The sequence below is a fragment of the Perca flavescens genome, chromosome 18 (assembly GCF_004354835.1).
Source record: "Perca flavescens isolate YP-PL-M2 chromosome 18, PFLA_1.0, whole genome shotgun sequence".
NCBI classification, from domain to species: Eukaryota; Metazoa; Chordata; class Actinopteri; order Perciformes; family Percidae; genus Perca; species Perca flavescens.
In genome coordinates this window covers 17,369,824-17,394,068 of record NC_041348.1, presented here as the reverse complement: position 1 = coordinate 17,394,068, position 24,245 = coordinate 17,369,824, and the positions used below count along the sequence as shown (strand labels likewise).

The window sequence follows — 24,245 nt, the reverse complement described above, 5'->3', positions numbered from 1 at the left end:
TATTTAATCAGTTACATTACTTTCACATTCAATATTTTTGACATTCAATATGTCGTCTCATTGGCAAACAAATACATTTTAAAGCACTCATATTATGCTCATTTTCAGGTTCATAATTGTATTTAGAGGTTATATCAGAATAGGTTTACATGGTTTCATTTTCAAAAAACACCATATTTTTGTTGTACTGCACATTGCTGCAGCTCCTCTTCTCACCCTGTGTGTTGAGCTCTCTGTTTTAGCTACAGAGTGAAACATCTCACTTCTATTCCATCTTTGTTGGGAGTCACACATGCGCTGTAGCTAGGTAAGGACTACTAGCCAGTCAGAAGCAGAGTATGAGGGAGTGCCACGCTAGCAGCTAGGAGAGCATTATAATGTGTGTTACAAAGTGACGCACGTTCGTCACGGAAATAAAGGCTGGACTACAACAGAGCTGTTTGGAGCAGTTTGTGAACAGTGTTTTCTGATGGCAATGGTAAGTCCCTTTGGGGTGGACTTTGGGCTTTTTCACTTTGTAAACCTATAACGTGCACAAAAAGATATAACACAATACAGGAAAGGGAAAAAGCCCAAAAGCATAATATCAGCACTTTAAGATGACCAAAGCAGCAGCTCTGTGGCACAGCCTGGCAATTTACCCTCTTCTTTCCCGGTTCCGACATGCGCGTGGCATAGTCGTCTGGCAGCTGAAGGTAGTCCTCCAGGTCTGCCATGTCTTCACGCTTCCTCTTCCCACCGCTCCCCAAACCGTCCAACTTGTCTGTATAAATGGAAGATCACTGTTCTGGTCAGTTCTCCCATGACATCTTTAACCTCATCATCCTAAGATTAATGTGTCCATAAAAAGACAGCTAGTCTATCAGCATGATCAGTTTTAGCAAGGTCCTGCTTCACAGTCACATACAATAAAGAAGTGCAATCACATCAACACTACTAGAGTAGGGTTTCTTATTTACTTTTCACCCACGTTTGCCTGGCTTGTGATTTTTGTTTACATGGATATAGAGTTGAAAAATAACTATATGGCAAAGGAGGCACATTTTGCACTCAATACATTCACCTAAATATTTAGAATGTTTTCTTCAGATTTATTTAAGCATGTTCAATTTAAAGCATCTCTCAATCACAACATGAATAGCTTCTGTCATGCTTTGTGCACAATTAACACAGACATACGACATCATAAAATGAATCAAGGCAATGTTGTCAGCCTTACAGAGGTCAAAGATAGTAGTCAGTCATAAGATAAAGACTAACAAAAAGGAATACCTACCAAGCTTTGCCTCAGATGTGTCCATCTCCCATTTGCTTTTTGGAATGTAGCCCTACATTATATAAAGAAACACTGCAATGGTTAAACGTGTGTGACACAGGGAGAGAGAGAGGGAGAGAGAGAGAGCGAGCAGGGGGTGGCTGAAAAGAGAGCAGACTGGTTTATTAAACAAAGACAACTGACGGATGAGACTGCGTGAGGACTTATATTGTTAGGACATATAATGTAACAGTGGCATGCAAATATTTTGATCTTGCAAGTTCAGATAAACTAATGTGTTCAGGCTTAGCCTTTGTTCTTGTTTTGCTCCATGCAAAAGAAAAGTAAGAATCGACAACAGCTGTGCTCTGCTTTGGAGAACACACCGTCTGTGCCAAAGTGCTTTCCTTAAAAAAAAAAAAGATCATCAAGCAAATATCTATGTGCTCTTAGAAGGTAAAAAAGCAAAACGAGCAATTCAGTCTCCAATCACGTAGTTTGTCTGTGTGGGCTAATGACAATGTGATCAACATTTTAAATTACAGAGAACAATAACCCTGCAGTGTCTGCCGTGCTGCTGCTCAAGCTTTTAGACAACTATTTGTGTTAACTTAACATGAAAATGTTTTGGGCCAAAAAGCACACTGTGTGCTTTTCTGACATCAGTTTTCCCTAACTCATCCTCAGCTGTCAAATTACACGGATGTTATTTAGCTGGCTAGCAACAGTCCTAGGTAAGGACACACTAATGCATTCTTTTGACTCTTAAGACCACCCAATTGGAGCTGGATGTAACATGTTGAGAGGTATGATGTCAACACCACCAAATGATGTCTTTTGTAGAAAACTTACAATATATTCAAAATAACCTTGCAGGATAGTTTGTTAATCTTGGAGGAAGTTATCTCGGATGGCTGCAAGTCAAAATCATGACTAGCAGGTGAGTGTTTAGTACGGTGCATCACTAACAGAGATGGCACCTTTTTTTTCTCCAGCTGACACAATGTTAATTTAAAGGCAGGTAAATTATTTTATCTATGACAAGCTTCTATGACAGACAAAAGAGCCTTGCAACACGTGATGAAATAAAATGAGTAAAGCTGATTTAGTTGCATCTGTGGCCCATCTCTGTCAAAATGTTATGATTTAATGTTTTGCTGGTTTCATAGGTCCAATAACAACACAATTAGGTCAATTTATTTATTTTTCTGTTTTCTTTGACTTTTTGTCCCTACAGTCCTTTTGTTTTTCCTCTTAACTCCTTTTTTGTTTTTAAGGCTTTGTTGTGAAGACGTGGATCTTTCTCACATCTTTTAATTTCTTACTATAACAACATTAATCTAGCCCTGCCTCACAAACTAGACTATAGCATTAGGTAAATCGTTTAATTCCACATAAGATATGCATTCTAAAATATATTTATGCATTTAATTATTTTAATTTCAGACATTTGTTATTGTGCTTGATTTCATTATTTGATTTTCTTTATATTTTAGGATGTATTTCAGATCTGTCAAAAAATATATTGTGATATTTTATTATATTGATCCCAAAATTAAAAATACCTATTTTCCCTTTTAGTTCTGGTGCGAGTTGTCCATTGTTGGAGATAACAGCCATTGTCTGCCTTTTCTCCCACATAATGGAACTAGATGGCACTCGGCTTGTGGTGCTCAAAGCGCCAATAAATGCATTTGAAAAACTCAACAGCAATGTCTCTTTTTGGAAATCATGACCCCGTTGCTCAAGATAATCTTTAACACAAGTGTGTTCAATCAATTTTTCTGATTAGACCTCTGCTCAGGTTTAAGATGGGCAGAGCTTATCTGAGACGTTCGCAAGTCACAGAGATGTGTCAATCAAGTGCAGTCTGTACACGCCCACTCAGTCACCGACAAGAAGTCTAATCAGGCACAGTAAGTGAAGACACCTGTGTGGGTGGATGTTGGGATTGTAGGAGCTTTAAAATAAGTCAATGTTTATATTCGGTATATTTAAGGCACATATTGTAATGGGTTTTTTGTAACAATGTTCAAAGTGTGCAAAATTATGCTGAATATACCAGTCTTTTTTCATTTGTTATGAGTATCCACACATGGGACGACAAAGAAAAATAAAACATGAATGATGCTGCTGGAAATTTTCCAGCAGCATCTGCTCTAGTTTAATCCAAGTTCAGGCACTCTGGATTCCAGAGTTTAACGTACAAACCGACGCTTGTTAATAAGCTGAAGAAAGGAGGCAACCTGTTGCTTTACAAGACAACAGACTCAAAGGTCTGTTCAGATTATGTATAAATAAATATATCTAGAATGTCATAGAAGACAGGGTCAATTAGCAGCTGCTGAATGCTCAGTCCTCACACTGGAAGTAACATCACTGTTGGATGTGGTCTCAGGTGCAACAAACAATATCTGACCACATCCAACGGTGATGCCGGGTGTGAGGAATTAAAATTGTTAATGGTGTATATTAACAATGGAATTGTGGTGCTACAGCAGATTAAGATGATGCAGCACCACAAAAAGACATTTTAAAAATTGTGTTTATACAATACACAATCATCTGATTTATGATTAACCACATTTCAGTAGGTAACATACATGCATGTATTTTAGTATTATATTTTTATTTTGATGTAAATTAGCTTAAAACCAGCATATAGTGGCATAAATAAAGTAGTGTCCTTCTCTATGAGGAAGCTTAATGGACATTTATTCCTGTCAAAGTTGTCTCCATAATGTTGGTTCATCCTGGGGACACCAAACATGGACCCCATTAGATGAAAATGTTCATGCCCCTGGATATTGTTGGAGATTTTAAGGTTACCTATTACGCTCATTTTCAGATTTATACTTGGATTTTTTGCTTCTACTAGAACATGCTTTGAAAAATGCCAGTCTGTTTTGATTGGTCAGTGTTTCTTTCTTTAGTCTGGATCGCCAGAAGTACATTTCCAGGATAATTGCCCGACATAGCGGAAGGTGAGGGACGTGCCCGATGTCCCTCACCTTCCGCTCTCTGTGTTGCTGTTCTAAAACTGTTAGATTTAAAAAAAAAAAAAAAAAAAAAAAAAAAAAAATCAACAAACTTCGAGCTAGCAAGCTGCACGCTGAAAATGGCAAGTTTTGAAGAAAATTGTTGGGGATTGCTGTGGACGAAGTACACACACTGATACACTGTTAAGAGCAAATTACATTTAACTATGTATCCAGCTAATTTGAATAGCTCATGTTACTGTATTGTGTGAAGAGTTGACTTGATTTAATATTTTATGTGGGGTTTTCTTTTGCGTGGTGCAAATGTTCCACCAAAACAAGTTCCTTCCCGAGACCATTTTGCAGAGCCACCGTCACTGCATCCGGTGCTTCACGACGCCCAAGACGATTGTGATTGGTTTATAATGCTACACAACCCAGAATGTTTTTTCTCCTACCCTAGAACGTATGTGTGGTGTAGCCAGACCTTACTCCACAGCTCTGTGGAGATTGTGCTGGTGATGAGAGACTAGCGTTTCTAGGTCTATATACGTTTATCTAATTTTTTTAAGCTTAGGCCACATTTAATATGAATCGTAACATTATATTTATGACAGAAAATAAGGAAAAGCATAATCGGCCTCCTTTAAGTAACGCTTTAGAATTTTCTTTCTTCTTTAAAATTTTCTGCTTCACTCATTTAAAAAAATAAAATAAAAGACAGAGAAAGAGAGCAAGCTGCGCAAGTCAGCGCCACACTGAACTGCACGCTGCAGTCCGTGTGTGTGTGTGTCAGGCGCGTGAGAGAGAGCCTGTACCCTCTTAACGTTTGCTGGGTTTTACTGGCAGCTTTGTACAATTGCAACTTCCCTACCGCTCTGCAAAAGTGAACTCAGAGTCAGCTTTGGCAAACGGGCAGGGGATCATCTATGCTAATTTAGAGGTCCAAGCCAGACTCCTCTTCAAAGCCAGATGTATTATAAGACCAACCAGGTCGGACTTCATCTACTGGCGGCTGCTCTGCACTCGTGACAGATATCGCGAGACAATTTGTGCCCAATTTGACCTCAACGTGAGGTCTAGTCACATTTTAATGTGATGATTTAATGATCTTGTGGGACAAGATTTCATCACACCTCTACTAGCTAGACACCAGCTGTGTCTGATGTTTGCTTGCTGAGCAGTTAGTATTCAGTGGGTTATGAGCGCAGTGAGAGTAAATAAAAAAAAGTAAATCTGCGGGATGGGCTATGAAGCTTTGTAAAGCCGAGGGGAATTAGAGATTTGGATGATCATTATGAGCGATCCCTTTCACATTGTTTTCCATTGTCATTTGATACATTGTTATTATAAAACTATTTATTATAGCCGCTTTAAGGTGACAATCCCCTGAAGGTACAAAAGGAAACATTTCAATTTCAAAACTTTCAAAATCTGTTACTAAGCAGTAAGTTCTACAGCTTTCAAGAATCTTTCACTGAAACATGTGGATATTAGAAAGTCTGTCACTCTGATATTTAGTTAATTACTATTTTTCTTTTTTATAGTTGGTTAATATTTCCCTAGAATAGTTGTACAACATTTTTAGAGCTGGTTAAATAATGATACAATTAGATATTATGTGAAAATGTATCAAAATCTGAGGCCAAAAACAATCAAGTGTCTGATTATAAATGCTACTGTCAACATTTCCCGTCATGTCAAAGGCAATATTTAGCTCTGTAAAATTCATTTGGCAGAAGAATAAATGTCATTCATTTATTTCTTTAAAATCTCAGAAATTTGTGTTGAAAAGTATTATTCATAAGAATGTTTTGCACAACATTACTTTTAAAACCGATTAGATAGACACCTTTTCATTTTTTCAATCATGATTTTTTGATTAATTACATTTCTGTCTTTTGAAAAAAATGTTTTTGCATTTTTGTGAATAAAAATCATCAGGGATACGAAGCAGAATGGTCCAGTTTCATCCACAATGAGGAGGTTAAAGTTTAAGATCCCTTTTGCCAATGTTGGTACTTTAGCAACAATATGAATTTTAAAACTTCAACTTTCTTTTGAAAATCCTTGATGTGAAGACAAAAATAATTTCCAATGTACCTATTTAACAATGAAATCTGAGAAATGCTCAAAAAGACAACAACTAAATACCTACACTAGAAGCATTGCAAATGCACCTTTAGTTAATGGACTATTGCAGCTTTCATTTCATTTTAGGACAGATTCACTACAGTATTCCCTATCTTGCTCCTTTATATTTCATCTGTTCTGCTCTGGTCCTTCCTCATAAACATGATAATAAATACATAATAAATTAAATGATTGAATAAGCCTTATGTGGTTGATGGGAATACAAATAAGTGGAAATGATTCTGAAAACGATGTGGCTATAAATGTAAGCTTTTCATGTCCTACCAGATCACCCTCTTCTTCCTCCTCTCTCTTCAGCTCCTTAGGCTCGTCATCGGGATTGAAGTCTTCCATTTCAACCTAACACCACAAGCACATGTTAGTTTAGCTCAGCTACTGAGAAAGGACTAATTCATACATACATACAGTACAGGCCAAAAGTTTGGACACACCTTCTCATTCAATGCGTTTTCTTTATTTTCATGACTATTTACATTGTAGATTCTCACTGAAGGCATCAAAACTATGAATGAACACATGGGATTATGTACTTAACATAAAAGTGTGAAATAACTGAAAACATGTCTTATATTTTAGATTCCTCAAAGTAGCCACCCTTTGCTTTTTTGATAGCGCTGCAAACCCTTGGTGTTCTGTCAATGAGCTTCATGAGGTAGTCACCTGAAATGGTTTTCACTTCACAGGTGTGCCTTGTCAGGGTTAATTAGTGGAATTTTTTCCCTTATTAATGGGGTTGGGACCATCAGTTGTGTTGTGCAGAAGTCAGGTTGATACACAGCCGACAGCCCTATTGGACAACTGTTAGAATTCATATTATGGCATGAACCAATCAGCTAAGTAAAGAGAAACGAGTGGCCATCATTACTTTAACAAATGAAGGTCAGTCAGTCCGGAAAATTGCGAAAACTTTGAATGTGTCCCCAAGTGCAGTCGCAAAAACCATCAAGCGCTACAACGAAACTGGCTCACATGAGGACCGCCCCAGGAAAGGAAGACCAAGAGTCACCTCTGCGGCTGAGGATAAGTTCATCCAAGTCACCAGCCTCAGAAATCGCAAGTTAACAGCAGCTCAGATTAGAGACCAGATGAATGCCACACGGAGTTCTAGCAGCAGACACATCTCTAGAACAACTGTTAAGAGGAGACTGTGCGAATCAGGCCTTCATGGTCAAATAGTTGCTAGGAAACCACTGCTAAAGAGAGGCAACAAGCAGAAGAGATTTGTTTGGGCCAAGAAACACAAGGAATGGACATTAGACCAGTGGAAATCTGTGCTTTGGTCTGATGAGTCCAAATTTGAGATCTTTGGTTCCAACGGCCGTGTCTTTGTGCGATGCAGAAAAGGTGAACGGATGGATTCTACATGCCTGGTTCCCACCGTGAAGCATGGAGGAGGAGGTGTGATGGTGTGGGGGTGCTTTGCTGGGGACACTGTTGGGGATTTATTCAAAATTGAAGGCATACTGAACCAGCATGGCTACCACAGCATCCTGCAGCAACATGCCATCCCATCCGGTTTGCATTTAGTTGGACCATCATTTATTTTTCAACAGGACAATGACCCCAAACACACCTCCATGCTGTGTAAGGGCTATTTGACCAAGAACGAGAGTGATGGAGTGCTGTGCCAGATGGCCTCCACAGTCACCGGACTTGAACCCAATCAAGATGGTTTGGGGTGAGCTGGACCGCAGCGTGAAGGCAAAAGGGCCAACAAGTGCTAAGCATCTCTGGGAACTCCTTCAAGACTGTTGGAAAACCATTTCAGGTGACTACCTCTTGAAGCTCATCAAGAGAATGCCAAGAGTGTGCGAAGCAGTAATCAGAGCAAAGGGTGGCTACTTTGAAGAAACTAGAATATAAGACATGTTTTCAGTTATTTCACACTTTTTTGTTAAGTACATAATTTTACGTGTGTTCATTCATAGTTTTGATGCCTTCAGTGAGAATCTACAATGTAAACAGTCATGAAAATAAAGGAAACGCATTGAATAAGAAGGTGTGTCCAAACTTTTGGCCTGTACTGTATATATAAAAATAATATGTAATATTATGAGAACTTTTTAAGTCTTGAAGACCTCACCTCTTCTATAGCAGCATCCTGAAGCAGGGACCGGACATCCAAGCGCACCATGTGACGGGGTGAAGACTCCCAGTTGTTGGACATCTGTGTACAGAATGCTCCATTAGGAAGTGCCTTCTATATGTAGGAGCTTTAGTGAACATTACTCTTATTATGAATGTATCTGAGGCAGTTATTTTATATTACAGACCTTCATTATATCCTTAAGCGTGCGCCCATGGACATTTCTCTTTGCACAAGTCTGAGTGTCTGCAGTGATTTCAGCAAGATACACCTTGAAATAAGAAAAACAAAACATCTTAAGCACATAGCCGATTGGAATAAATATAAAATTTATAAAATAAAATTTAAAAAAATTTCGGAGCCATTAATGCACACAACTTACCTCAAAGCCTTTCGTTTTGGCTGCGCTCCAGAACTGATCAAAATGTTTAACCCTGTCATTAATAGTGTCTAAAATGATGAAGGGGAAAAAGCCGTCATCCAGAGTTTTCTTGAATGTTTTTAGCATGCTGTTCCGGTAGGTATCCTCCATCTCTGGCTCATACTCATACTCAAGAACCTGCAAGACAGGTTTATTGTATTACATTCTTTATATTGTCTACATCTACATCTGAAAGTTGCTACTGCTCACTGATGCTGAATTTGATTTCCAACTGCATACTTTAGCACAACTTTTGTTATTGTTGCATTTCAGACTCACCTTAGTTTTGACTCTTCTCCCTGTGTCTGGGTCTTTCTCTACTTTCTCAACCTCCGTCATGAAATAATCGTCCAAAACAAGAACTCTTGGAGGTGCACCGCCACAATCAACTTCCTTATCCTTAATAACGTCAACAAGATTGAAAAGCAAAGTTTTCATGGTTCTATTTGCTTTGTTACAAAAGGCAATATTTGTTATGTAAAAGATCTATTGTGGAAGGACATATAAACAGGCTCTATGAGTATTGTTTGTATATTGTTCTTAAAGTTCAGTTACATTACATCATTATTACATTACCATATGATTTGCTGGTATGACTCCACTCACCCGTATGAGCTTAGCAACATGGCTTTTTCCACTTCCTGGAAGCCCTCTCATTATGATGACAATCTGTTCAAATATATCACATAAATGAGTACTTAATATTATACAACAAACAATGTGATATTGCTACATCAAGAAGCATTGCAGCAGTAATTAGTACCCTTTCAGGGCGAGATGATCTGCCAGGCGGTTTGAGGATATCGTCAATATTCTTGATTTCTGGCTTCTTCTCGACTCGTGGGGGTGGCTGGGGTGGAGGCGGGAGGGGTGGTGCAGTGGGAGGTCCTCGGTCCTCTGGATAACTTCTTCTTTCCACTGTATGATATTCATTGCAAAGTATTTATCTGAATGGCATTTTTCCCACATAATAGATTTATTGTAAGTGATTTAAGTGTGAAGTGAAAATATTCTTCTCTTCCGATCTACACAATTCACGTGGATGACATTTTCCCATTCAAAACAGTGAAAGTTTGCAGGTATGCTGGTAACAGTGGGATAGAACATACCGTAAGGTGAGGAGCTATGACTGTAACGCTCAGGCCCACTGCGGTCAAGTCCAATGCGCTCGTTTCGAGGTCTATCATAGCCAGGCCGTCCATAATGTTCATCTCGATCACGACTGTCACTTCGCTCCCTCTCTCGAAGATCCCGCTCTCTCTCCCTGTATCCTGAGCGCGAGGAAGGTGCCAGTGGAGATCTACACAGAGGAGGAGCATTGTTAAGTATTTGTTTTATCAACAGAATTTCTTGATTCAAACTGGCACACACTGACGACTAATCACAATGTACTGACACAATGTGATATAGTACCTTTCTTCAACCATGGATTGTGTGCTTGAATTAAAAACAGACAAATAGAAAACAATATTACATATGTACAGAAGCAGCGCACTTGCCCCAGTATGGAAAAAAAAAAAAAAGGTGTTAAAGAGTAACATGTTACCTGTCATCTCTTTCTCGTAGGGGATAGCGCTCCCGCTCATATCTTTCCCTTTCATATTCAGGTGGCAGCTTTTCTCTGTATAATTCCCTCTCTCTGCTGTACTCCCGGCGGTCCATGTAAGGGTCCAATCGTCTTTCATAATATGGGTCTCTGCTGTAAGGATCTCTGGGACCAAGAGGTTCTAGGAAAATGAAATGAAAACTAAACTGTTAGAAAATTACAAAAGCAAGCTCTGTTCGAGTTCAGCTCAACCCCTTGTCTAGACCGCAAACATCACACTTAAGCGACTGTCTATACCTGTTCCGTCTGGTCCAAGCATTTCAAAGCATCAAACAGCAAAAGAGCAGCCACTCTGTGCATTGTGCAATTTTCCTTGGACACTAAACAATGTTACCCATTCAATATCCTATAGGCTCTGATAAAGTCTGAGGGAGGACGAAAATAACTTAAAAAAATATTTTACGCCTGTGAGACACAGCCGAGAGGCAAGTCTGCACTGAGCTGGTGCCGACAGCTGCACAGATTAAAAAGAGAGAGGATCTGTAGCAAAACGCACCGACATGCTTGCGATCTAGACACAGGGTTACAGTATTGAGACCAGGGCTTAAAGTGAAAAAAAATCCTGAGCCTGAAGTGATTTTTTGAAGGAGGGGGTTCAATATGCACTCATTAAAAGTTAATTTGACTGGCAAAACAGTTAAAGTCCTTCTTACATTACACAATAATAAATATAAATTTTTACTTCTCTCAACCATATATTAAATTAAGAGTCAATGTAGATTTACATATTGCAATAATATCATAATCCTACAATGAATCATAGTGAAAACTAAACTTTCTAGATGTGTTGTTACTTTGGCAAAAAAAAAGCGAATTAGTACATTCATGATTTTGTCCATGTTGATATTAGTTGTCATGTACATTTATTAGAAAACGTCGCATTGTATAGATTTTCATATAGCTAGACCGTTGTGTTTATATAACTGCCATGCTGATTCCAAACAGACAGCTTTGTCAAGGCAGTTTGGGCTTCAGATAGCTTTTCCACAGTGGCCATCGTTAATGACAAATCGTGTTCCGCTATGAACGTGCAAACACCGTCACGTATTGTTTGTATCACAAACACGGTCGGTCAGTGAAGGCGCAGTCGCAGCGGTGGATGTCGTTGCTGGTATATTACTCGTATGACAGAGTGCATGGACCAAAGCTTTCTTACTGCTGCTGCCGTACAGTATCTTCCTTCAACATGCGCTGCAGAAGCAAGCACCCGGCTCCCTCAATTTGAGGCACCAAGTGCTAAACAGCTTCCTGTCTCCACCCTTTTCCTCGTCATCTATTCATGCCCAGCGCCATTTGTTTTTAACTGCTTTCTCAACTAAAGCTGTATCTACATGCTCCGAGTTTGATAAACTTTGCCTCCATTTTTTTAGCCGCGTTACCACAGAGACCACACCGCACTCTCGCTTTTCGGCAAAGACCCGCCCTACTTTGCATCTGATTGGCTAGAATTTGTTTCATTGGTAGGTGGAAGTTTGATGATTGGCTAAATCCAGCTCATCAAAAACCAATCCCATGTGGACTTTTTAAATTTATTAACTTTCTCTAAAATAGTCATACGCCAGAAATCAGGCACCAGGCCCGAGTAATTTAAAGTGATGGTTCGGAGTAATTTCACCCTAGGGTCCTTTGCACCATGACCTCGAGCCAAACACCCCCCCCAGAAGCTTTTTTCAGCTGGGTCTAACATTGGGAGAGTTAGCGTAGCAGCGTTATCAGCTGAATAGTTTAGCGCAGGGGTTAATGGACCCACGTTTGTATCGCGTAAATGACCCCACTAATAATGCCCGAAATGATACCAAACGTCTACTGTAGTACATATAGGTTATGTACTCATAAAACGATGGATTGGAAAGTTTGTAAGTACACCACAAGTTTATGAACACTTGCCTGCTGGTTTCTGCTCTCTGTTGTTGTTGCTGCTGCCGGCAGTAAGACGAGTGCTTAGGGCTGTCTACAAATTACTACACCGAAAAGAGATGCAACAAAAATATTTTTTAATTTAACTTTTTTTTTTTAACTAAGTACTGTAGTATAACCAGCAGGAGACAAGTAATAACTGAGATAAGTTTGGAGACATTACCTTATTTAAACATTAAATTAATAAATATTTTTGTTGTATCTCTTTTCGGTGTAGTAATTTGTAGACGGCCCTAAGCACTCGTCTAACTGCAGGTAGCAGCAGCAGCAGCAACAACAGAGAGCAGAAGAGAGCAGGCAAGTGTTTATAAACTTCTGGTGTACTTACAAACTTTCCAATCCATCGTTTTATGAGTGCATAACCTATTTGTACTAGTGTAGAAGTTTGGTATCATTTCGGGCATTATTAGTGGGGTCATTTACGAGATACAAACGTGGGTCCATTAGCCCCTGCGCTAAGCTATTCAGCTGATAACGTTACTCTACGCTAACTCACCCAATGTTAGACCCAGGTGAAAAAAGCTTCTGGGGGGGTGTTTGGCTCGAGGTCATGGTGCAAAGGTCCCTAGGGTAAATTACTCAGAACCATCACTTTAAGCCCTGCGTTTAGGGCTGGGTACCGAACGTCGATACTTTTATGGCACCGGAAAAAATTCTCCGATCCTATGAGTATCGAAAAATTATAAATTTTTCGGTGCCAAATTTTGGTTCCAAAAGCATCTGGACGCTTAAGCGCAAGCTTATCTGTCCTCTCTGCATACTGACAGAGAGCAGAGCTCCGACCGACCGACCGACCCACACGGAGAGGTGCGGTTCGAGTAAACTACGTCGTCGGCTGTGTAGTTTTGTTGAAGTCACAGTGAGTCACAGCAATGCCGATCAAGTGTAGTTACAGTTTTTCAAAACTTCACGCAGACAGCGTTTGCTGCGATAGGATATTAATGGCGAGCTGAAAGCGGTGGCGGTGCGGTTGATGTTACACTTCCTTACAAGCAGACACAACGGTGGTTTCACTGCCCTGATGACTGACTCACAGGCTGAGCTTGTAAGGCAAGGCAACTTTATTAATGTTACTCTGAGTGAGCAGTGTTACCAGAATTTTTACATTTTGATAACTGTTGTGATTCACAATTAAGTTGGAAAATAAAAGCTTTGTGTTGAAAGTATTTTTGTTGATGTTGAAATGGATTTTAAAACATATGGTATCGAAAAAAGTATCGTTAGGAACTAGAGATGGACCGATACCATTTTTTGCTTCCCGATACCGATTCCGATACCTGAACTTGTGTATCGCCCGATACCGAGTACCTATCCGATACCAGTGTGTCATATGTTTTATTATGTTTACTAACTGTATACTACTATCCCTGTATGGATGTGATATTATTTCTATCTTTGTGATACATGAACAAACACAAACAATGAACGCCACAGAACTTTCTTTTATTGTCCAGTTTGACAGTCCGTTATAATGGAAAAAGAACATAAATAATCTACTTTAACATAGATTTTCTTTAGGGCTTTATTACGTGGTATCGGATCGGTGCATTAACTCCAGTACTTCCCGATACCAGCGTTTTAGGCAGTATCGGAGCCGATACAGATACTGGTATCGGTACATCTCTATTAGGAACCGGAATCGAAACTGAGGTATCGAAATTGGCACTGGATCGAAAGATTCTGAACGATACCCAGCCCTACCTGCGTTAGAGCTGCGTTCTTCTCATATGATTGGTAGGTGAAATCAATTGACTCGAAAAATAATAATAATATTTTTCATCACGGACGCACGCCAGAGATCCGGCACGGTGCCGGAATACTTTAAGCCCTGTGAGACTCACCTTTTTCATAGCCCCTATCTGATGTCACTGGGTCAGGCCTCAACAAAATTCTCTCACCATATGAGATCCGCTCAACCATGGCTCCAGGCTCTGAAACATTGAGGGTAATGTCACCAACAGTCCTGAAAATTAACCTGTTTTATCTGTTAAAATGTGTTTGTCTTTGCTGCTCATACCGTGACCATGCCCATAATCCACAGTCTTTGGAATCACTGAAGGTTTGGATGCAGGGAGAGATGGCTGGTAATCTGTGGCAGCAGGCTTAGTATCCCAAGACACAGATTCGGTTACAGCTGTCTGTGCAGCTGCAGTCATGCCCTGAAGATGACAGATTTAATATGATATTGAACAGTTAAATGCAAAATAAAAAAAATATATTTCTGAAACATACACACACACACACATATATATATATATATATATATATATATATATATATATATATATATATATATATATATATATATATATATATATACATACATACATACATACATACATACATACATACATACATACATACATATATATATATATATATATATATATATATATACACATACATACATATAAATAAGTCTCCCTAACCAGTGATCTTGCCATTCTTACAATTAACTCTTAAAATTATGGCTAAAATAGCTAAATAGAATAAGTAAAAATAAATTACCTTCAGAACATTCCTAACATCAGCTGGGATCTCCAAACCAAGAAGGCCAGCAGGAAGCTCGGACAGGATGTCAGTTGGTGCAGGCTGAGGTTCAGGACCAGGTGGTTTTGCCTCCTGCAATTCCCTGAAGACCCAAAAGAATGAAAGTTAAGTTCAACTAAAAGTTTGCCAAAGTCCATTTGACCATAAAGTAGATAATATACTAGCAAAAATAAAACAGCCTTCTGCTTCAATCACTACGGTGTGCAAAAGCAGGCCAGCCAAACTTTTTTTTTTTTTTTATGTTTTGAGCACGGCAAATAATATTACATTCACCTCCACTGTTATGGTGTGGTGGCAGAAATCTCAGAGGTGAATATTTCATAACTTACGTAAATAGTAACACTCTGCATGGCTAGATTCAACTAGAGATAAGTCAGAGTGCACTTTTTGTAAACCTAGGATAATAATGTAGTAATTAATGATAAAAGTCTAGAAATTACCTTATAAATTTAAGCTCTTGAGCAGCTTTCAGGATGATCTCATGCTGACGTTGGGAGAGAGCAAGCACATTTGCAGCACTTGTTCCTTGTGATGCCGGATCAACTGAGCTCTCTGGCAAGTTTGAGACAGGTGCAGCAGGAGATAAAGGTGGACGTATATCCAAAGGTGGCTCTTCCCTGTGCTCTTCATAGCGAGCTCTATGATCTTCATAGTCAGAAGGATACCCTCTCTCTGGTGGTGGAAGAAGTCTTGAAGGCCTATCCCATTCTGAAGGTGATGGGTATGGTGGTTCTTCCTGCCGGTGGGGTGGCTCCTCCCTATATTCACGAATTCTAAGTTCTCCTCTTCCCCTATCATGCTCATCATAAGAATATGGTCGACCCCTTTCTCTTTCCTCTAGCCAGTGGCCATCTCTGTAGGACTCTGGTGGTGGCATGCGAGGGGGATAATCCCTTCCAGGAGGAGCACGCTCTCTCTCCCATTCAGACTCATAGTACTTGGCCTCATGCCGATAGTCATCAGGAGGATAGCCCTGTGGTGGCCGCCAACGATACCCATCTTCCCCATGACCATAATCTTCCACGAAACCCTCATTGCGTCTCTCTTCATATTCCTCATGTGTTGGACCTGGCCGCCACATGCCTCTTGCCATCCCTCGACCCATAGGTCTCCTCCTCATTCCTTCCATATCCATTATCTCATGTGGAGGCAGAGGAGGGCCTCTGCCATGTGGCGGTTGCCATCCCAATTCTCTTTCCATGCCTTCATCATACAATGGCTCCTCCATAGGATCCATCATTTCCTGAGGTGGTGGTGGCACACGACGCCTGCCTCTGCCTACATCAGGATGCATTGGATGGCTATGAGGGTCATGTCCATGGTACATGGGGTCCACTTCTGGATCCATTTCAGAATCATCCATGTCCATTCCATGACCTAATGGCTCGTGATCCATTGGGCCATGCGCTGGATGAGGGGGCCTTCCTCGTCCCTGGTGCATGAAACCAGGATGACCAGGTGGGGGATGACCCCGGCCACGTGGAAACGGAGGTCTCATGCCTCTAATTGGAGGTCTCCTTTCTCCCCAGTAAGGATCCCCTTCCTCTGAGTACTCCTCTGACTCAGGTTCTTCCCAGTGCCTGTCCATTGGTTCTCCTCTTCCCATAGGTGGTCCGCCTCTTCCCATGGGATGTCCCCCTCTTCCCATAGGGGGTCCCCCTCTTCCCATAGGGGGTCCCCCTCTTCCCATAGGAGGGCCCCCTCTACCTATAGGTGGTCCCCCTCTACCAAAAGGTGGTCCCCCTCTACCCATAGGTGGCCCTCCTCTGCCCATTGGCGGCCCCCCTCTACCCATTGGCGGCCCCCCTCTACCCATTGGCGGCCCCCCTCTACCCATTGGCAGTCCCCTTCCCATAGGAGGACCACCTCTGCCCATAGGTGGCCCTCCTCTTACCATATGAGGCCCTCCTCTCATTATTGGGGGCCCTCCTCTCCCTATATGGGGTCCTCCTATTGGCTCTTCATAATACTCTTCCTCTGTTGAAAAGTGATGTCCGTCTGGCATCCACATTTCTTCAGGGGGCACCTCCGATTCCTCACCACCACACTGCTCGTATGAAGGATCTTGCCATTGATACTCTTCCTGCTCTTCTGGCATCCCCAAGTTCTCTTCAGGTGGCATGTACTCATAAGACGTTTCTCCCATCTTCTCCCCAAGTGGTACAGTGTTTGGTCCCGTGAACACTCCCCTGCCCCTCTGCCCACGTCCTCGTCCATGCACTTGGACAGGTACTGGCGGCTGGCCTCGTCCCCTCCCAGGGGGAAGCCTTGGAGGATCCGGTCGCGACTGCAAATGGCCAGAAGCTTGTGGCTCCTGCTGAATTCCAGAGGGCTTTGGAACCAGTGGGGGTTTGTTGTTTATCAATGGTCTATCTGGTTTGACAAGATTTTGTGCAGGAGTATTTTTTGATGCCACAGTAGAAGGAGCCGTTACGGAAGGCTTAACATTACCAGATTTGGTTTTTCCGCTATTGTTAGAAACATTATTGTCTTCAGATTCCTCAGGCTCTGTGGTTGTTTTCAATGTCTGAGGAATGGGGTCATTTTGGACAAAAAAGCCATCAGTTCCCAGCAAGTTGTCATCTGTTAAGTCTTCAGCATTGGCCTTATCACCTGGTTCTGATTCTCCTTTTTCTTTTTCAGATTGTGGCTGCCCAGCTGACTTTCCAGGAATCTTGGAATCCATACTGGCAGGTTGTTTAGTGGCTGGTTGTGCCTTAGGTTGGGGGCCTTGTGGTTGTTTTTGCTGGGGCACAGGTGGACATTCAGTGAGCCTTGAGGGCTGTTCAAACCTAGGTTGCAGCCCAAATCCAGGTTGGTCAAATCTGGGGGGACCATCAAAGCGGTGCCTTGGTTGGTCAAATCTAGGGGGACCATCAAAGCGGTTCCTTGGTTGTTCAAATCGAGGGGGGCCATCAAAGCGCTGCTGTGGTTGGTTGAACCTTGGGGGGGCATCAAAGCGCTGCTGTGGTTGGTCGAACCTTGGGGGGGCATCAAAGCGCTGCTGTGATTGGTCAAACCTTGGGGGGCCATCATAGCGCTGCTGTGGTTGGTCGAACCTTGGGGGAACATCAAAGCGCTGCTGTTGCTGATCAAATCTCTGAGGACCATCAAAACCTTGCTGCGGCTGGTCAAATCTAGGGTTGTTTCCGCTGGGACCAGCAGGACTACAGAGATTGTAAGAAAACATTAGTAATAAAGCTCCCTTTTAGTGATATCCCACAAATATAAAAAAAAAATACATGTAATAGCCCACCTGCATTCAAATACTCTCAACTGATTTTATGAAACATTTTTTCTTTTTAAAACCCATTCTTAAATGTAACATTCTTAAATAAATAAATGCCAATAACAGTAGTACAAAACAATCCCTACTGACCGTGGACCTCTGAAGCTGTTGATGCTTGGTGGCTGAATGGTGGGGGGACCTGGAGGTCTAACTCCTATGCCAGCAGGGCCTGCTCCTCTTACAGGGGGTCCAGCAGGTGATTCTGAATGTGGCCCAAAGCCAGCGGACCGAGGACCTTGAGAGTTGGGACTAACACCAACTGGGGAATGCTGCATACCCAGGTTAGCTGACTGCTGCTGCATTTGCATGTCTTGTACAGGGTACTGACCAAACTGTCCCATCATACCACTACTATACTGGCTTGAGGCAAATGGCACCATGGCAGTGAGAGTGGCCACCCTTTCTTGAAGGTGGGCATTGGTGGCGTTCATCTGTTCCTGCCACTGCTTCCATTGGCGCTCATAGTCCTGCAATTGGTCTTTGTGGGGATAGGTCTGAAACTGCTCATACCACAGGACGAAGGAGCAATCCCAGTCTTGGAATAAAGGGGTGAACTGCTGCTGTTGCATTTCATAGTGCCTCAGCTGCATTTCAGCAGACATTGACTGCAACAAAGGACATTTGGTTTAAGTATTATCATATAGGTACATGCAGAACAAAGAAATCACTGAGACATGTAATAATGAAAACTTAGGTGCCTCCCAAGATGCTGCAGGAGTTGCAAATCAGAGTTGTTGCAGCTCCTACAAAATCTTATATCCTTTATTTGGTTCCACTAAACATACTTTACTTGCTTTTCACTTTTAATTTTCTGTACAGGTCACCGTAGGAAAATAACCAGCCGAATAGTAGATGTCAAAGAAACTACCATTTGCATACCTGTAGGTTAGTTGGTTGCTGAATCAGCTGTTGGTACTGTTCCAGGATCTGCTGAAGCTTTTCGTGTTGTTGCATGAGAGCTTGGTATTGCAAGCCCGTTCTCTGTTGCTGCACCTTTTGCCACTGTGCTGCTGCAGCCTGTAACTGCTGGAGGCGGGCAACCTCCTCTGCGTCTTGTGGGACCTCGGGCTTTAAACACACACAAGACAAGATTGGAGCAAAGAATATCTTTGTAACTTATAAAAAATATTTTTGACATAACCAAGAGTAGTTTAGAGAATGACATTATGTTAGATAGAAGGCAAGGCCCTACTGAGAACACATTACACAATCATTCAATCTAAAATGGTAAATCACAACATTTATATATCGCTTTTTCTCCAATGCGCTTTACCAGTTTTGCCGCTTATTCACCCATTCATGCACACACTCACACCCCGATGGCACGCAGGGTAGGGAATCAGGCCTACAACCCTGTGATCAGTAGATGACCCGCTAAACCTCCAGGGCCACAACCGCGGCGTTATTCTGGCTTACTTTGTAAAAAACATTCCAGATAAGTCAGCATTGACAATCAGCAAAGCAAGGTGTCTAAACAATAATTTTTGCAGTGACACTAAAGAGATATCAAATGATTCTTAGTCCTATAGACAAGCAAGAGCAGGGTAAAAATATATAAGATATTTAGGTGCATTGCAGTTATCACATACATTGGGATTAAATATCTATGGACATGATGATGGTTTGTGTGTGGTGGGACTTACTGTGTATATGTAAATGTAGTTGATTTTCCTACATTTTTACTCTAAGTTTATGTAAACAATACAAACAATGTTTAGATCCAGTAATAATCTTAATTCTCTGATATACTCTAGTTTAAAACTGGAATTGGCGTGTTCTTAAAGGCTGTTGCAAAAGCACTTACAAAAGCACTTACACATGCCAAAAAAACAATACGTAGCATATAAAAGAGCAATAAACTTATTAAATAATTAACGTGGTGTCAATTATTTAATTGCACAAAAAACTATTTAAATGCTTTAAATGGGAGTAAATTCCTCCAATGTAGGCTACCTGAATGGTTCAAAAACAGTTACGTATCTGGTGCTTTTTGTTCGTTAATGAATCAGGGCCAGTAGAATTACAGCCATAATAAATGTGAGAATCATCTATTGTCTTTTTAGTTCAAAATTTTCTGTAGCACCATTCAATTCATAACATTTACAGAAAAAACAACTATCACTTAGTTAGTGAATTAAAGGGGTGATAGAATGCAAAACCGAGTTTACCTTATAGTTGAATAATGATGGTGGGTGAAATGGGCATACAGAGAACCTCAAAGTCCCAATGACACCGCTTTCCTATGCAAATCTCACAATTTAAAACTGCCGCTTAAAACGGGCTAATCCCAACAAAGCTAAGAGTTGACGTCAACTCGGTAGATGTACCTTAATTGGCTCTGGTCTGTACCTTTGTCACGCCCCAAAAATGTACATACAGACCACTGGTCTGAGACCAGCTGCTGTTCTGAATGTTGGTCGCGCAGATCTCACACACTAGTTTAGCTGCGAGCTGTGCATTTCCACGGGAATTACAAAGAAGAAAGTTTGGAAGTTTTTCAAGGATACTGAAAATGTTAATGCAGTGTTCCAAGCTGTACAGGGAATGCTGACAATTTTCACATTTCATCGCGGGCTGCCGGTCATGGTGCTCCAGGTACGCAGTAGTTGGTGGTTCAGTTACCCCAGAAAAGATGACTGTGCGCTGGGTACAGAGCACCATAAGCGGTCGTGGAGCTCCGTCAGGTCAGCGTAGTTGGTGGTCTAGTTACCAGGTCACTACGAGTGTGGCAGGTATGTTCGCTGATATTAATAAATTAAGTTATGTTTTCATTTATATTGCAATGTAAATAATACACTTAACCAGTAGCGGAGTGGCAATCGAGAGAGTCAGGACTTTTCCCGGTGGGCCGGTAGTGTTTCAAGGCCGCGAGGGCCGGTCAAACTGTGCAGCCTCTGCTCAACTGGTACGGCGCGTCGCAGCAGCGGGCCTCATTAAACTCACACACTGTCTGTTAACGTTACCAATAGACTTCCAAATGCACGGGGCAGCGATGGAAATCCAAAAAGGGAAAGGTGGCGCTGAGAACGTCAGACTCAAAAGGATGGTGTTGCTGTGCTATGTGTTGTTCATCCCCCATTTTTCTAAATCCACACGCCCAGATTTTTTTTTATTTACAAATTTGTAGTTTTCGGCATCAAGCCACGATAACTCTAGTAAGGTCAAGCTCCCTCTGGAGCCACAGAAGGCTTTATTTATTTAGGTGCCTAAAACCTGCATTATATCTAGAGATGTTCTGATACCAGTATCAGTATCGGCTCCAATACTGCCTAAAACGCTGGTATCGGTAAGTACTGGAGTTTATGCACCGATCAGATACCACGTAATAAAGCCCTAAAGAAAATCTACGTTAAAGTAGATTATTTATGTTCTTCTTCCGTTATAACTGACTGTCAAACTGGACAATAAAAGAAAGTTCTGTGGCGTTCATTGTTTGTGTTTGTTCATGTTTCACAAAGATAGAAATAATATCACATCCATACAGGGATAGTAGTATACAGCTGTTAAAACATAATAAAATATATGACACACTGGTATCGGATCAGTACTCGGTATCGGGCGATACACAAGTTCAGGTATCGGAATCGGTAAGCAAAAAATGGTATCGAGCCATCTCTAATTATATCCAACTTCCAGCAGTGGGCGACTCCCACTTGCTCAAAAAACTAGTCAGTTTCTATAGAAGTACTACTTCTATCCTACTACTCACTTGATTTATTACCTCAATAAACATGTTCCTAATGAGTTAATGGCCTAAATCACTAGTTTTAAAAGGTGCTCTAAGTGATGTGACGCGTTTTTTAGGCTACAACATTTTTCGTCAGCAAACATCTCCTCACTATTTGCTAGCTGCCTGTCCCCTGAACACACGGTCAAAAAACGCGGTCTCTGAAGACAGCTCAGGCTCCACAAACGGCAACAAAAACAAACTGTGCCAACCTGCCCCACAAACCATAACAAACTGAGTTCCAGCCAATAACCGACAAGAAGGAGCTGGTTGAGCCATCACTGCAGCAGCGTTAGCACGTAGGCTACTTCCACAATGCGTATTCATGATTCAACCAGCTCCTTCTTGTCGGTTATTGGCTGGAACAATAACCAACATGGTTTGTTATGGTGCTGGTTGGCGCAGTTTGTGGAGCCTGGACTGTCTACAGAGACCGCGTTTTTTTTACAGTGTGTTCCGGTGACAGGCAGCTCGCAGATAGTGAGGAGATGTTTCCTGTATGTGACAAAAAATGTTGTAGCCTAAAAAACGCGTCACATCACTTAAGTCTTCTTCAATACAGCACAATGTTCATTTTGTAAATTATGGTCGATAAAGCAGGGGATGTTTTAGTGGCGTGGCTACATGCCGACCTGCCAATCATGGTAGAGGCCTAGCAAAGCGTATCATGGCCCGGTCTATATTAAAATAGCCGTGAACTTGTTTTTGGGTGTTGCACATGTTTCCATCTTAAACTTTGACCCTCTTACGGTTTGTTTTCACTTCAAAAGTTGTATGGTAAAGTCCTTACATTACACATCACAATCACAACTTTGCATTGTTTAGCTTTTCATAAACTCTGGGACAAGGCCGTTATGTTTAAATAACTCAGGCATGAAAACGGGTGAGGGGCGAAAAAGGTGAGAAGGATATTACCCCTCTAAGAGGGTCCGGGGGCTTGCTCCCCCGGAAGAAAATTTTAAATATTCCATATTTTAAAGCATCAATCTGATGCATTTTGAGATACATTTTTTGCCAACCAACAGTGTAATACTTCAATATGCACTCATTAAAGTTAATTTGACTGGCAAAACAGTTCAAGTCCTTCTGACATTACACTAATAAAAGTCATAATTTTTTAAAACTAAAAAGTTTTGGATACATTTTTACTTCTTCCAACCATATGTTAAATTAAGAGTCAATGGGGATTTACATATTGCCATAATATCATAATCCTACAATGAATCATTGTGAAAACTAAACTTTACTACTTTGGCCAGGTCATCATCAGAAAAGCGAATTAGTACATTCATGATTTTGTCCATGTTGATATTAGCTGCTTTATTTACATTTATTAAAAACATTGCATTGTTTATCTTTTCATATAGCTAGACATCTAAACTCTGGGACAAGGCCGTTATGGTTAAATACCTGCCATGCTGATTCCAAACAGACAGCTTTATCAAGGCAGTTTGGGCTTCAGATAGCTACAGTGAACATGCACACACGTATTGTTTGTATCACGGTCGGTCAGTAAAGGAACAGTCGCAGCGGTAGCGGTCTTTGCCAGTAACTTAATCGTATGACAGAGTGCACGGACCGAAGCTTTGTAACTAGCAAGCACTTTCTTACTGCTGCTGCCGTCCAGTATCTTCCTTGAACATGCGCTAAAGAAGCAAGCACCCGGCTCCCTCAATTTGAGGCACCAAGTGCTAAACGGCTTCCTGTCTCCACCCTTTTCCTCTTGTCATCTATTCATGCCCAGCGCCATTTGTCTCCTTTCTCAACTAAAGCTGTATCTAGATGCTCCCAAGTTTGATAAACTTTGCATCAATTTTTTTAGCCGCGTTACCATGGAGACTACACCGCACTCTTGCTTTTTGGTAAAGACCCGCCCTACTTTGCATCTGATTGGCTAGAACTCGTTTAATTGGTAGGTGGAAGTTCGATGATTGGTTAAACCCAGCACATCAAAAACCAATCCCATGTGGACCTTTTAATTTATTTATTTTTCTAAAATATTCATATGCCAGAAATCCAGCACCAGGGCCGATTACTTTCAACCATGTGTTAGTTAGAGCTGCGTTCCTCTTATATGATTGGTATGTGAAATCAAATGACTCAAAAATATTAATATATTTTTTTCCTCTCACGGCCGCACGCCGGAGATCCGGCACGGTGTCGGAATACTTTAAGCCCTGCACTAGGTGACGTCACCAATGCTAATTCAATTATTTTTAGAGTCTACATCCAAGACAAGTTTAAATTCTTACATTCACACTG

At 41.2% G+C, this 24,245-nt stretch overlaps 1 protein-coding gene across 1 annotated transcript in view; it reads right to left on the bottom strand.

Moving 5' to 3' along the window:
* ylpm1 (YLP motif containing 1) overlaps positions 1–24,245 on the bottom strand; it is a 29,486-nt gene that overhangs the window by 1,112 nt on the left and 4,129 nt on the right. Inside the window, exons 3-19 of the mRNA XM_028604951.1 lie at positions 19,136–19,324; positions 18,347–18,861; positions 15,408–18,134; positions 14,926–15,049; positions 14,435–14,576; positions 14,259–14,348; positions 10,441–10,621; positions 10,004–10,194; positions 9,658–9,812; positions 9,501–9,563; positions 9,174–9,293; positions 8,856–9,032; positions 8,661–8,744; positions 8,471–8,554; positions 6,652–6,726; positions 1,277–1,328; positions 642–763 (exon numbers count right to left, since the gene is read on the bottom strand). Coding sequence (XP_028460752.1) covers positions 642–763; positions 1,277–1,328; positions 6,652–6,726; positions 8,471–8,554; positions 8,661–8,744; positions 8,856–9,032; positions 9,174–9,293; positions 9,501–9,563; positions 9,658–9,812; positions 10,004–10,194; positions 10,441–10,621; positions 14,259–14,348; positions 14,435–14,576; positions 14,926–15,049; positions 15,408–18,134; positions 18,347–18,861; positions 19,136–19,324 — 5,091 coding nt within the window. The remainder of the gene's footprint in view (positions 1–641; positions 764–1,276; positions 1,329–6,651; positions 6,727–8,470; positions 8,555–8,660; positions 8,745–8,855; positions 9,033–9,173; positions 9,294–9,500; positions 9,564–9,657; positions 9,813–10,003; positions 10,195–10,440; positions 10,622–14,258; positions 14,349–14,434; positions 14,577–14,925; positions 15,050–15,407; positions 18,135–18,346; positions 18,862–19,135; positions 19,325–24,245) is intronic.